Source organism: Lissotriton vulgaris, unplaced genomic scaffold (genome assembly GCF_964263255.1).
Source record: "Lissotriton vulgaris unplaced genomic scaffold, aLisVul1.2 SCAFFOLD_870, whole genome shotgun sequence".
Classification (NCBI taxonomy): Eukaryota; Metazoa; Chordata; class Amphibia; order Caudata; family Salamandridae; genus Lissotriton; species Lissotriton vulgaris.
In genome coordinates, this window is record NW_028255105.1 from 201311 (window position 1) to 216987 (window position 15677).

General features: G+C 42.2%; 1 protein-coding gene across 1 annotated transcript in view; it reads left to right on the forward strand.

Annotated features, from left to right (window-relative positions):
• Window positions 1–230: 230 nt before the first annotated feature.
• GPR153 (G protein-coupled receptor 153) overlaps window positions 231–15677 on the forward strand; it is a 304525-nt gene continuing 289078 nt past the window's right edge. Inside the window, exon 1 of the mRNA XM_086951864.1 lies at window positions 231–760. Within this exon, the coding sequence (XP_086807990.1) occupies window positions 384–760 (377 nt within the window). The 5' untranslated portion in view covers window positions 231–383. The remainder of the gene's footprint in view (window positions 761–15677) is intronic.

Sequence of the window (15677 nt, forward strand, 5' to 3'; positions counted from 1 at the left end):
TTCCCTTCTTCAAGTCCTTCTTATGAGGAGCGCTGAAACAACGAGGCAGCGGTACATTTCCAAAAAAGTACAGAAACAGTTGAAAAGCTATGCAGTGAACAAAATAGTTTTAAAAAACCAAGCCGTGATCGAAGTTGTAGCGATTAAATTCACGAACTGATTAGTGACTGGGTGGAAAGTTTGGTGAAAAGGTTGTAATACTCGTTTTGCCTCTTTTTGTTTTTTTACAGATATCTGAGCTGTGACAGCTTCGAGCGATGCATTTACTCGCTGGTAAAAGATGGTGGTGCCTTTTCCAGCCTTACCCTTGAGGATCCTGTTCCCCTATAGGATGCATTTATTTGTCCTCCTCTTCACCGCCAGTTCACAGTTTGCCGCGTCTGATGGTGCCCCCTCGCTTCACCATGAATGATGAGCAGAGACTGCACAATCACGCTGTAGCCTGGCTCGTCTGCTCAGGGATATCGCTGCTCACTAACACCTGGGGGATTCTGAGCGTGAGCGCCAGGCAGAAGAAATGGAAGCCTCTTGAGTTCCTAATTTGCACTTTAGCTGGGACTCACATCCTCAGCCTGACCATTCCCATCACCATGTACTCCGTGATCCAGCTCCGCAGGCAGCACTCGGATTACGAGTGGAATGAAGGCCTCTGCAAGGTTTTTGTGTCTACTTTTTATACCTTAAGTCTAGTGACTTGCTTCTCTGTCACCTCGTTATCCTACCACCGGATGTGGATGGTTCGCTGGCCAGTAAACTACAGGTAAGAAAAATAAAATGGAAAGTTTCTATTAATGATCTGTAGAATGCTTAACTTAATGCAAATTCACTATGGACTGGTTAAATAATAAGGGCCATATTTCTGTACAGGTTGTGTCGCTTTTGCACCATGCACGGTGTGCATGCACAACGCAACCCAAAAATGCGATATATCAAGCCGCACAATGCCACCCTTCTTGGCCCTGAGTGGTTTGATAAGTGCAGAGCAATACAAAGCAGTGCAAATGACTGTGTTGTGTTACTCTGCCTCCCAAAGGTGTTCCATGAGTGATGCGTGGATCACACAAACCGCATGAATTTTGACGCATTCCCAGATCTACCATTACTGGTAGAACTGGGAATGCGGCAGAGGAGGAGAAATGAAAAGAAATATCTTCATTTCTCCGAGTTTATTTCTCCTTTTGTATCCGTTCCATTTTGCAGCACACATAGAAAGAGGAAAAATGCATCAGGGGATTGTTTTTGTGCAGGAAGGTGACCCTTCCTGAACAAAAACAGTCCTGTTTACAACGCAGGCACCCTTCCACCATGGTGCAAGGGTGCCTGCGTTGGTGCTAGGCACGATGGCAGATTAATGTTAACTGGCGCATCCCCAGGGATGCGCCAGTTAATGTGCGCCACAGTGCGCCACAGCTCCGCCACCCATGGTGCGCCGCATTTACAATGTGGCGCACCATGGGGCAAAAACGGCACAGATGCGTGACGCATCTGTGCCGGAAAGGTGGCGCATTGCTGGAGTTGCATCGCAAGCGCGACGCAGCTCCAGCCAGGCTCGGGGATGCCCCATCTTCACAATGCTGCGTCAAGACCTACGCCTACTTCAAGCAGGCGCAGGGTTTTGACGCAGCATTGGCCCGAAAGTGACTGAGTGAAATCTCATAGATTTCACTCAGCCACTTTCAGGAGGCGTTCCTGCGCAGGAACGCCCCCCACGCGCAGGAACGCCTCCTTATGGCACAGGGCTTTACAACGTGACACATCTCCTACATGCGTCACGTTGTAAATAGGGCGCATTGTTTGCGCCGCCGTTGCATCAAATAAAGTGACGCAATTGTGGCGCAAAGAGGCGCAAGGGCCTCATAAATCTGCCCCAATGTGTGCCAGCGCAGGAAAAAAGCAGGAATGTGCCGCATTGTGTTAAATACAGAGCATTCCTGTCCTTTCCCTGTCACGCAGCACAGCAAGGAGACTCGCTGACCTGCACAACTTCTACATAAATATGCCCCTTAGTGTTGCCAGTTTAACTCATTTTAACCACCGAAGCAGTATGATTGTGGTAGGGAGTATCAAATACAGCATATCAAAGGGGCACAATATTGAGACCAGAATATCAAGGGGCAACATAATAAAGAGGTAAGTTCAAACAGGAGGCTATGAATTTACTATTCTTAACTCCACATATATGTTCCTTGAAGAAATACTTATCAAAAAGGTCCGTATAAGAGGAGGTAGGTATAGAAAATCTATGCAAACTTATCTTTCTTTCGATATTTTGTCTCACAATGTTATGCTCCTTCGAAATTCTGTCTACGATATTCCCAACCCACACCTACAAGAATGACATGTTGAAATGTTGAGTTGGTCTGCTGGGATTTGAATTTATGCCCTAGCTACTGGTTACAAAGAGATCTTTTTACACAATTTGCTAAAATGGCTCAATTGTTCATTTCTCCATCAATAATTTCTTAATTAACAGTGCAGAAATAATATCTATGAACAAGCCTTCACAGGTGAAAATATGACATGATGTTGTATTTCCTTAAGGTACAAAACAAAGCTGTATCGTAAAAAAGGGTATTTTAAAGCAGAAATAAGTGGGCTAATTAAAATAACAAGAGAGTTAATGTATGCGTGAAAAAAAGAGCCAGCATGGATGTATGGGGAGGATTCTTAACTCCTCCTGACATCAAGAAGCCTCCGCACTGAGGGAAAAGCATTCATCTATGCAAATTATGAGCCACTGCTGATTTTGTGATGGTGAACAGGATCTAATTTTGGAATGGTGAGCAAGCAATACTGAAAATTATATTCTAAAAGGAGCAACTTGGAAACCTCCTAGTTAGGCTGGAGCATTAATAAAAGCATAAATGCAGGCAAATTTACTGCAGGAATTTCCATATTCCAAGTGCGATCTCAGTTGTTGTACGTTTTTTGGGCTTATAGAGTTTGCCCGCTAGACAGGCCCCTGTCACCGTATGCTCATGGTGAGGTGACCAGCCATGACATAGAAGTAAGACTTAGCAAAGGTGAATCCAGAGCCATGTGAAATGGAGCTGCCTGAAAACTGAAACATTCCAGGAACCACTAGTATTAAGGAAAGCCGGTATCACCATTCTCATCAATGCAACGATATACTGTTCTGTGAATAGACTAAGCAGTTGATTGATTGATTGATTGATTTAGAGCTTGTATAGCGCATACTGTCACCCTACGGGTATCCTGGCGCTTCAGACTAGTAGAGATGACCAGAGTGGAAGCAGGTCTCAACAGAGAGATAAAAGAGCCAGGGCTTAGGCCTTGGGATAGAGCCAGGTTTTTAGGGTCCTGCGAAACTCTAGTAGTAACTCGAAGTAGTAAGAGAAGATATGTTCCTGAAGAGGAATGAACACCACGAAACGAAGTGTGCATTAGTTTACGACCGCACTGTGAATTTGTGAGTAAAGTACAAATCTAATAAATAGAACATTTTATGTGTGAACAGCTTTGGACAGAGTTTCAAATTTCTTCCATTTATGTGGCTTGACCAGAGTTAGTGGCAGTGGTTGCAGGTAATGTGCAACGGCACTCATGTGTGAGGGTACTTACTTTTCATCTTCAGACTTTGACTGGGAACAAGAGAGAACAATCTATAAAAGGGAGACAGAAGGAAGAAGGGAAAATGGGTAAACAATGAAAGGGACAATCCAAGGGTAAGAAAACGAACCTGCAAGTGGGTCTGGGGCTGTAGAAAGAAGCATGATTTGGAAGAAAAACTAGGGACCCTCGTTATTGGGCAACCCCAGCAATGGCAATGTCGGTGATGCGCTCCTGGGAAAAACTGTGGGTTCCTGCACTTTATTTTATTTAATTAAGCACTAAATTTGATGGAGGATGAGGAGGTTGTTTTTCAGGTTAATATTGTCATTTAATTTCCCTTAACCAGGAAAGGAGCCTCCAGAACACTTCTTAAAGTTAATAATTACTTATGATGTATGAATCAAGAGGTACCAGAAGCAAAAACTGTGCTTGCTTTTGATTCTAGCAAGAAATCTAAACTTGATTCAGAATTCCCTGTTTTTGTGTTTTTTGCAACTAACAGTGTGTCTCTACCCTTGCCTTCATTCATCGCAGCATGGCCTGCTCATAGAAATACGATATCATATAGGCTAATACACAGTATATAGCTTACCTGTATGATAAAAGTACACTTGACATAAGTTATATTATCAAGTTATGCATGTGTTTGAAAACCCTACAAATGATCCTAAAAAGGTCCCCAATCTCAGGAGAATCTTACAGATCCTCATCCTGACCACCGACTGAAGGAAAGGCTTGATGATGGCCTGCTAATAGCATTGCCCCACTGTCTACACCAGATTCCAAAAACCTCAACAACATGTACAGAGGATTCTAAATGAGGCCCCAGGCCATGATTGACCATGTAAACGACCAATCATATAAAACCAATGTTCCTGTTAAAGGTGAAGTATAAGTTCAACACCTTGTGCCCATGATAGGGAGTACTGGATGCTCCCAGGACCTTTCGCTCAGCAACAGTCAGTGCTTAATTTGTAAAGGAATAAGTGCTGGACCCCAAAGTTTTGCTCCGAAGTTCACTGCTGGCACTACTGAATGTTGGCATGCTGAATACCAAGGCTTTGTAGTTGTGATTATTAGAATATATCCATACTAATATAATAAAGAGAGAGCCCAAACCTTTGAGGCGGGTAATCTCAGGAACCACAGCACCAATCACAACACCCAATACAGCGTTGGAAAGGGCAGTTGCAGCAGAAGGACATAGGCTATGCAGACGCCCACCATATACATGTAAAAGGTAAAAGAACTGTGCCAGCAAAGTAGTCCCTTGTGGGCGTGTCTGCGTTGTGCTGTGGGCGTTTTTTGGGGGCGTGACAAACGCTGGGGGCATGTGGTACTTTCCGCCCTTCATGCCATGTCTCATATTGTGTGCTAATCCCACCCTGCTCCCTTTAACCCCTTCGCTGCTCATGACGAGCTCAGCTCGTCATGAGGCACGATTGAGCTGTGCTTATGACGAGAGGAGCTCGTCATGAACAATGGTATTCAAAGAATATCAGCACAGGAGGGAAAACCATTAGCAGCCAAGGTGATAAATACCCCTGCACCCCATAATCATAACCCACCCTTACTCCTTAAACTACCCCAACACCCTTAAACACTAACCCATCTTAACCCTATAAATATACCCTGTACCCCCAAACCTATCCCTAAACCCTAAAAATACCCCTGTACCCCAAAACCCAAACCTAGCCCTGAACCCTATAAATACCCCTGTACCTCAAAACCCAAACCTATCCCTGAACCTTAAAAATACCCCTGTACCCCAAAACCCAAACCTAGCCCTGAACCCTAAAAAATACCACTGTACCCCAAAATCCAAACCTACCCCTGAACCCTAAAATACCCCTGTACCCCAAAACCCAAACCTAGCCCGAACCCTTAAAATACCCCTGTACCCCAAAACCCAAACCTACCCCTGAACCCTAAAAATACCCCTGTACCTCAAAACCCAAACCTACCCCTGAACCCTAAAAATACCCCTGTACCCCAAAACCCAAACCTATCCCTGAACCCTAAAAATACCACTGTACCCCAAAACCCAAACTTACCCCTGAACCCTAAAATACCCCTGTACCCCAAAACCCAAACCTAGCCCTGAACCCTAAAAATACCCCTGTACCCCAAAACCTAAACCTATCCCTGAACCCTAAAAATACCCCTGTACCCCAAAACCTAAACCTACCCCTGAACCCTAAAATACCCCTGTACCCCAAAACCCAAACCTAGCCCTGAACCCTAAAAATACCCCTGTTCCCCAAAACCCAAACCTAGCACTGAACCCTAAAGATAGCCCTGTACCCCTAAACCCAAACCTACCCCTGAACCTTAAATACCCCTGTACCCCAAAACCCAAACCTAGCCCTGAACATTAAAATTACCCCTCTACCCCAAAATCCAAACAGAGCCCTGAACCCTTAAAATACCCCTGTACCCCAAAACCCAAAACCTACCACTGAACCCTAAAAATACCCCTATACCCCAATACCCAAACCTAGCAATGAACCCTAAAATACCCCTGTACCCCAAAACCCATACCTATCCCTAAACCCTAAAACTACCCCTGTACCCTATAACCCAAAACTATATCTGAACCCTTAAAATACCCAAATACCCCAAAACATATACCTCAGTACACCAAAACATATACCCCTACACCCATACTTACCTTATCCAAACATTAAAAAAAAACATGCTTTTAACATTCATGCATTTACAACGAATTTCGTTGTAAATGTATGTGTGGTAAAAACATATAAAATGTAATGCCATGCGTTATAATGGCATTTCGGAGTCATTGTACTTTCGTAATGAAAGTATGCGGAGTGATGGTATGCGGAAAGAAAGTGGCGGAATATTGGGTGTTTACCCTCCCCCGGTAAGTACATTGGTGGCATGGCGACCCACATCCCCAGCAACATACTCAAATTTTTTCACCACCCATTTGAAAAATGCACAGGTCTCTCTCATTGATGGCCAGCACCAACATACACTTTTAGACACACCTCCTGCCACAAGTTCTAGAATTGCGAACTTTAGAGCTGGGGAGCTACGTTCGAATCTCGGCATTAGCTCAACATCCTGTGATTCCAGGAAAATCGCTTTGTCTCCCCGTGCCCACCACAAATGAATGTGTTCTTCTGTAATGTAAATTGTGCTCATGCCATGTTGTCGAGTTCGCGCTATATAATATTGCAAGGAAAAATAAAGTAGGGAAACTCAAATTCACACACTACTAAACGCGCACTCTTAAGTGCATCAACATTGCACTGTGAATCGGAGCGTTTCACAGGCCTGTCACAGATAAGAAATGCTATCAAAACGAAATACTACAAAACAATATACTACTGGCCGGTAGCAATTCATACTCGGACAACGTCTGGACGGGCTGCTAGTTATTATTATAAATTGTTATATAGCGCTCAGCTACCCACACGCAGTTTCCCGGTGCTTTAGAGGCAGGTAGGGTCTAACCAGATAATGCATACTCAAAACAGCCAGGCCTTTAGCTGTTTTTGGAAAATGGTCAGCGAGGTACAACTTCTCAAATGTTCCGTTAGAGCATTCTAAAGCACAAGGCCCAGGTATGCGAAGGACCAACCACCTATGCATGTCCGTTTAGCTCTGGAAACAGTGCACAAGGAAAGATCGCTCAAATGTAGGGAGCAAGCCGGCTGATATGGTCTCACCATTTCATGAAGATAACGAAGGATGAATCCAGAACTTGCTCTGTAAACAAAGCACAGGGCTTTGAATTGAATCCATTTCTTCACGTTGAGACAATGAAGCTCCCAAAGGAGAGAGGAAGTCAAGGCACATTTTAGGAGTCTGTAGAGCACCTTGGCAGCCGACTTTTGAATACTTTCAACCGTCTCAAGGAGGCTTTATCTGCTGACAGATAGAGGACATTACAGTAGTCCAGTATCGATAGGACGAGTGCCTGGATAACTGTCCTTTGGGCTGAGAATGGGAGTATCGAGAGAATTTTCTGCAGCCATTTCAGGATGGCAAATTAGGCAGCAGCCAACTTTGCTACCAGAGAGCTCAGGGACAGCTTTTTGTCCAGCAGAAGCTCAGTTTCTTCACTTTATGAGCCAGAGCGGGAAGAGCACCCAAGGTTACTGGACAGTGCTGTAGACCCCAGAGCGATGAGTTCTTTCCTTTTTTTAAAATTTATTTATTTTATTTAAAGAGTTTTATATAGCGCTGGCTAGACCCGAAGGTATCAGAGCGCTTTACATGAGACTCAACAATGTAACAGAAAAAGATCAACAATTACACAATGCATCAAAAAATAGGCAATACAATTAGGAGAAAAGACAAAGGAGAGAAAGAAGAGAGAAAAGTAGTTGAGGGGGCAGGGGAGGTGCGAAAGGAAGGATAACGGAAGAGACAAGGAGAGACAAAAGAAAGTCTGTCTAAAGACAGACTGGGCAAGTGACGACCAAGGAGGGAATCCACGGTCCATCTCCCCTATAGCTAAACCAGGTACCTCCATCGGGCATAAGACAAAATAGTTCAGTCTCAATACATTGAGAGAGAAGAGAAGGAGAGACATAAATAGAGGGAGGATGCTGAAAGAGACGACAGGCGAGAGGAAAGGAAGTCTGTCTAAAGACTGACCTGGTAGGTGACGTCCAAGGAGGGAATCCACAGCCTGTCTCCCCTATAGCTAAACCAGGTAGCTCCATCGGGCATCAGACAAAATAGGTAGATCTCAATTGACGAGGGAAAGTTCACAGATAAATAGGGTTGGGACTAAGGACCAGGACAAGTGAGGGCAAAGGTCAGTAGCAGGAAAGTGGAGAAGAGTAGAGCGGAAAAAGGGCGAGAGATTGCTTGCCATCTAGTAGACACTGGTGGGGAGACTATTAAAGTTTCGAAAAATATCGATTACAAAAATATCTACCCTACAAAAATATTGCAACAAAAATATCAACATCCTATCTCTAACAAGGTAAGTACAAAAATATCGAAAACAAAATATAGATGTCCAAAATATCGTTATTAAAAAATATTCGTTTTTTTTAATGAAAAAAAATTAATATAAACAAAATAATACTTATCAATGTAATAAACATAGTTAAAAATATATTATAAAATTTAAAATAATAAATAATAAATAATTTAATAAAAAAACAAATAATAAAGATATAATACATAGTATATACTTCATTAATAATAACTCTAAAACAATATTTTAATAACTTATGAATACATAAAAATATATTAAATTACAGATAAATGTATACACATAAAATAATCATATAAATAAAAATTAATAAAAATGTAAAACAAATTAAAAAAAGTTAGTAAATGTTGGATAGCGTAGGGGTAAAAATTACTATTCCCACTCCAGAGAGTGCAACAGTAGGGAAAGAGTTGGATAGCATAGGGGTAACAATTACTATTCCAACTCCAGAGAGTGCAACAGTAGGGAAAGTGTTGGAAAGCGTAGGGGTAAAAATTACTATTCCCACTCCAGAGAGTCCAACAGTAGGGAAAGTGTTAGATAGCGTAGGGGTAAAAATTACTATTTCAACTCCAGAGAGTGCAACAGTAGGGAGAGTGTTGGATAGCGTAGGGGTAAACATTACTATTCCAACTCCAGAGCGTGGAACAGTAGGGAAAGTGTTGGATAGCGTAGGGATAAAAATTACTATTCCCACTCCAGAGCAACAGTAGGGAAAGTGTTGGATAGAGTAGGGGTAAAAATTACTATTCCAACTCCAGAGAGTGCAACGGTAGGGAAAGTGTTGGATGGCGTAGGGGTAAAAATTACTATTCCAACTCCAGAGAGTGCAACAGTAGGGAAAGTGTTGGATAGCGTATGGTTAAAATTACTATTCCAACTCCAGAGAGTGCAACAGTAGGGAAAGTGTTGGATAGTGTAGGGGTAAAAATAACATACTTATACATAAATTAATATTTTCAAATAATAAAAAACGTAATTATTAAATAAATATAAACCATTTACAAATACCAATACATAATTATTCAAAACATGATCAACAATATATAATTAACTTAAAAAAATTTAATAATAAATACCAATAATAATAATTAATTACCAATTAATAATTAATTAACAATAATGTAATTAACAAAAAAATTTATTAAAATACATTATTACTTAATTACATTTAAATTTCTTCCCACCCTATTCTCCTATGAACCCATAACTCGCTACAGAACATAATTATCAATTAATCAATTAATAAAAATTAATTACCAATTAATAAAAATTAATTACCAATAATTCAAATCAATTTTTAATTCCTAACAATTAATAATTAATTTAGTATAACTAAATTACTTCCCACCATTTTCCCCTATAAATCCATAACCCGCTACAGAACATAATTATCAATAAATTAATTAATAAAAATGAATTACCAATGAATTAAAATTAACTACCAATTAATTAAAATTAATTTATAATTCCTAATAATTCATAATTAATTTAGTATAATTAAATTACTTCTCACCATATTCCCTTATAAACCTACAGCCCGCTACAGTACTAAAATACAAAATTTACTTAAATTACCTAAATAAAAATTAAAAACATAATAAATACATAATAATATACATAGAAATAATTTAAAAATCGATATTAGTAACATCGAAATTACTAACATCGATATTACTAACATCGATATTAAAAACATCGATATTACTAATATCGATATTACTAATATCGATATTAAACCTATCGATATAACTTACCTTCTATATTATGTTTCTCCGATATAAACATCGACATTATTGTATGTCGATATTTAAAAATCGATATTTTGTTTGCATACTGGGATTTACATTTCGGAAGACGGGATATCCGTCACCGTTGTGACAGAGTAACCCATCTATCTAAATCAGGCCCCAAGTTAGGTTTCTTCAGGAGGGGCAAAACCATGGCTTGTTTCCATGGCTGTGGAATGATTCCCTCCTGTTAGTAGGAATTAAGGAGTCCCAACAAAAGCCGCAAGATATCCAGGTCCAGGGGCTATGCTTGGTTGGCGGGGGAGAGGGTCGATAGGGGAGCCAGATCATATGAATTGTACCAGTGTCCAGCCAGTCCCATGAATTCTGTTTCTGGTGGGCGAGTGTGGTGACTGAGATGGTAGGGGCCTCGGATATAGGAGATAGCAGATAGATGCTAAACTGAGAGGCATCCCCTCCACCAGCCATCAATGAAAATTGGATTCAATGCACCTTTTTAACAAAGAAAGACACCAATTCCTCGCACTGAGACTGGGACAGTATTGGTGCTGGTGCTATGTTGTTAGGGTCGGAGAATTCCTTGAGTACCCTAAAGAGAGTTTTGGGACAGTTTGGGCTGAGGTAATTTGGTCTGAATAGAACATGGGCCACGCTGTTTTGCAGAGACCATGATAGTTTCTCAGTGCCAATTTGTATTTGTGCGTAGTATCATCATCTCCATGTCATCTCCAGGCCCTTACATCTAGTTTTCTCTACCTGGGGTTCCTCTGTAAACCATGGGGCAGGTGCGTGAGTCCTGGCAGGGTGTCTAAGTTGAGTTGGCAGGACAATGTCCAGGGAGTCCATCCGTCAGTCATCAATCCTGAGCTGATCTATCTCAGCCACTTGTGCTAAATTGGGCATCATGCTCCTAGGCTGGCAATTAAGGGCAGGGATGTGCAGTCTTGACCAAGCCCTGGTCTTAAGCTGTGGTCTGTACACCCATTAGGTGATGTCGAGCAGGTCCAGACAGGGAAAGAGACTACATAGTGGTCCGACCACAGTAGCGGTAAAGGAGGACCAGTAATGAGATGTTTTAAATTGGAAAAGATGGCATGTAAAAGATGGCCTACTTTGTGAGTTGATGTGTTGTTAATGAGGTAAAAATGTAATGCCCTGAGGTCCGCGATTATGTTCTGACCAAGGCTGCCATGGCTATCCTCTAAATGAATTTTCAGATCCCATAGAAAGTAAAATTGCCAGATCTGAGAATGAGGGAGGCGAGAAGGTCAGGCAGCAGCATGCACCATTTTCCTGCAAGAGTGGTATATCAATGCGCCGGATATTGTGAGTTTGGGTGTAAGTTTCAGTGAGAAGGACATCTGCGTAGGCTGGTATTGATAATTTCTGAATATTGCATTATATTCATTTGTAAACACAACAGCAATCCCCTATAGTGGTTTACTATGCCTATCCAGACCTCACTATAAAGTAGTCTTGTGGTAAGGTCACAATGACATCGGCTATAGAGGCCTCATAGAGCCATGTTTCCAGAGGAACATGGCATCCGGAGTGTGGTCCGCCATGAAGTTGAAAAAGTATCGTGGATGATTAAGGCTGTAGAATCAAAATTTGCTCTAAAACCCAGAGCATGGGACAGTAGCCTCACTACTCCCTGGAGTGTCTGAAGTGGCAGCATTGCCTGTAGTAGGTTGCACCAGGTTATCTTGAGGAATAAGTGGAAAATGATAAGCAGTGCAGGTTTGTGCACTCTTAAATGGATCCAATGAAGTTCGACAGACCTCTGAGCAGGTGAGCCGAAGTACTCTCAATTGTTTGGCAGAGAATGATATTGAGTCTGGCCCAAAAGGGGCAGTGTCCCTGGACCGTGGTCCCGTTCGGGCACGGACCGGCGCAGATGAGTTTGCCTTTGGCATGCCAGCTGCTCGCCCACCACGCATCCATGTTATGTCCATTCCTGGACATTACAAAGGTTAGCCCACTAACTGAGGAGTACACGTGACCCCAAGATGGCAGCTAATAAACCAAAGTTACAAGTGGGGAACTTAAACACATGCACCTTGCTTGTAATGCCACAAAGAAATGTGACAATGAAAAGGAAAAGGACCCACGTTCCCTCCACTGGTTTTAGCAGCACAATCAATTTAAAATAGCACACTCAGATTAAAAATGATTAAAAGCAGTGACAAAAGAAGGGGCGCAAGAGAGACACCCTACCTGATTCTACCTCATGTTGCTTTAATTTGCTGCACGTCACTCCCTGCCACTCTTGCAGGTTATTGTTACCCCTGCTTTCCCCCGCTGTCACAGCTTTTCCATCTTTCTCTTCTTTCTTCTCCCCCCACCTATGTGTTTTTCTCTTTCTTACTCTGGGTAAAAGTCTGATGAGGGAAGATAAGTGCTGGTCCGCAAAAAAGGAGTAGCATCTACAGCAACTGCCTCAAATTAAGCACTGGCGCCAGCCCTTGAACTTCAAGCTGCTAGGGTTTTCTCTTGATGAATGAAGGAATAGAGCAGTCCCTCCTTCGACCAGCCTCTCTCATTAAAACATATAGACTCTGGCACATTCATTCGATTTTGATGATACGAGAAGGTAACACGCAATGCTGTATAAAATGGCAATAAATGATAAAATAGATATCATCTAAGCATATCTTAGACTTGAACAACACCAGCTAATGTTGTGGCTGTACTAAAGGTCCACTTTTTCCACTGAACAATTGTTAAGTGTTAAAACTGTCCTCTGCTGTATGTCTTTCATGCTCAACCTAGTAACCATCATCCATCGAGACCCTGAACCCTACACTGCTTCATCATCTTCTTCTACTGAGCAGGCATCATACATTGCTGCACGGACCCCACTGACAAGGCAGGCACCTTGTACCATGGTGTAAGGTGGGTGCAAAGGTACCTTTGTTGGCCCTAAGCAGTCAAGAGTGCGCCAGTGCATGGAAAGGACAGGAATGCACCGTATGACGTTAAATGCAGCTCATTCCTGCTCTTCCCCTTCCATTCAGCGCAGCAAAGTGACTTGCTGCGTTGCACTGTGAACATTTGATAAATGTGACCTTAAAATTCAATAACTGTAAGTGGATAATAAAAGGGACTTACTTGGGTAATACATTCCTTTCTCTGAAAGTCTTGGATCTGTATCTGGACATCAGCCAAGCCCTAAAACATATACAAACATATTAAAACAGTTAACTGGCACTCTATCGGTTGTCCCCCAAGCCAAACATATATATTTATAGGACCAAATCATGTCAATTCTGTCCTCACCATGCAGCTTACCGTATACTTTTTTTGGAGCTTCATGAATTCTGAAGCTGACACTAAGATGTTTGCAACAGAGGTTGCCTGAGGCCTTCTCTGATAGCAATAAGCTCTCCCTTGTATGCAGTTTGAAGTTTATTTTATTATGCGTGATTAATTAAAACCGTTGCATACAAAAGATAAAAATTTCTTGTGTTAAAATTATTATATAATATTGTATGCATCTTCTTACCGAATGAGCGAAGGAGGAGAATGTATATATTTGTCATCATTGCAATGAGAAAAAAAGTCAGTGAACCTGCTCCTTCACAGCTGCACAAATAAGTTTGTCCAAGGGTGCTTTTAATACCCAATTTGCAAGCCAGTGCATTTGGTTGTTTCCCTCTCTTGCCTTTTTCTTCTCCATTGTCCCCTTCATTCATCTAATATATGTGAGAGTATCCACGCTCGTACTGCATCAGCACGAAGACTGTGACGTTTACATTTTAATGTGACGTACACCATGATCAAAATGCAATTAATGAACGTGGACTGTCCTACTCAGGCAAGCAAAGCACTAGTACAGCACAAGAGGAACAAATCTACCAAACCTTCACGACCGTGGAAGTAGACCATTTTTATACAGAAATGACGGATCAGGGGCGGCCTTAGGCATGTGCAGGCTGTGCACCTGCACAGGGCCACCAAACCCCAGGGGCCACCACGCCAATATATATCCTTAATATAATAATTTTCAGAGGATGAATACATATTTGCGTGGCGGCCCCTGGCAATGATTTGGCGGCCTCCGGCTCTGTTCCACTTCCAAACAGCCTGACCCCGCCCCCCCCCCCGCCCCTCTTCAATGGCCTCTGCGCTCCGCCCTGCCCGGACCCCCGCTTCCAGGGCCCCCTACCTATGCTACCTGCCCAGGGCCACCATGAGCCGAGAGCCGCCCCAGGACGGATAATCCAGAAACATGTCCATTTCCACCATGGGCATATTTCACGACTTTGAACTGATATCTTCCAAGTTGAGACAACTGATAAGAAAATCAATTCCAGCAGCCGGCTGGTGGAACCATTTGGGGCTTCAGGGTCAAAGGACTCGTTCTCCGCGGTCGCCCTAGGGATTACATGAATGGTAACTGCCAAATCCTCCTCTAATGGCTGCTCAGTTGGGTGGGTATGAAGGGGACGCCGCAGGCTGGGATAATCCACTTCAAACAGACTAAAGTACTCGGGGCTAAAAAAAAAAAAAGGTGAAAACAGTTCGTCGACAGCTCTCACATTTAAAGCATGCCAATGGTTTAAAAGGAAATACAAATATTACATGGATCAATATGAATAGTATTCGTTAGTAGCAGATCCAATGACCTCTGCTTGAAGTAACTAATTGACAAGAATGCAAATTTCCTACACAGTGTTAAAAAAACTTAAAACCGTGCAACTGCCTCCCCGCTTGAAACAACAAAAGGAGTACATTAAATGGTGCCTATTAACGTTGTTTAATAGAAAAAGATATATCTAAAACAGTCTTTCCCTTTTGCTGAAAAAAAACATATTTCTTAATAAAACGTATTCTTCTTCCTTAAAATGTACTCACAAGATCTGCAAAAACTATTCTGCCGTGGACCGCTTTCTCATGCTCCGGTTATTGCACACTTTATTTATTTATCTATGTCCCCATTCATTTATTTAGTTATTTTATTGATATGATTTATTATTTATAGTCGCAAAAACATTTCGGTCAGCAATGCTGTACAGAAGAATATTTGTGGTAGAAAGGGTAGAAGTGCATGGGTTAAACTACTATACAAAAAATATAAGCAGGAGCAGTTGCAATGATGACTATAGGCACCACTGTCAGTAACAGAGCAGCAAAGAAAGACAAAGGACAAACATGCCTAGATCTTATATGATAACCAGGCATCAATTTACATATTTAGGGGCAGATTTACAATAACTGGCACATCCCCAGGGTTGCGCCAGTTATTGTGCGCCGCTGCTCAGCCACCCATGGTGCGCCGCATTTGCAATGCGCCGCACCATGGGGCAAAAATGGCACAGATGCGTGAGGCATCTGTGTCGTAAAGGCGGCGCATTGCTGGAGTTGCGTCTCAAGCG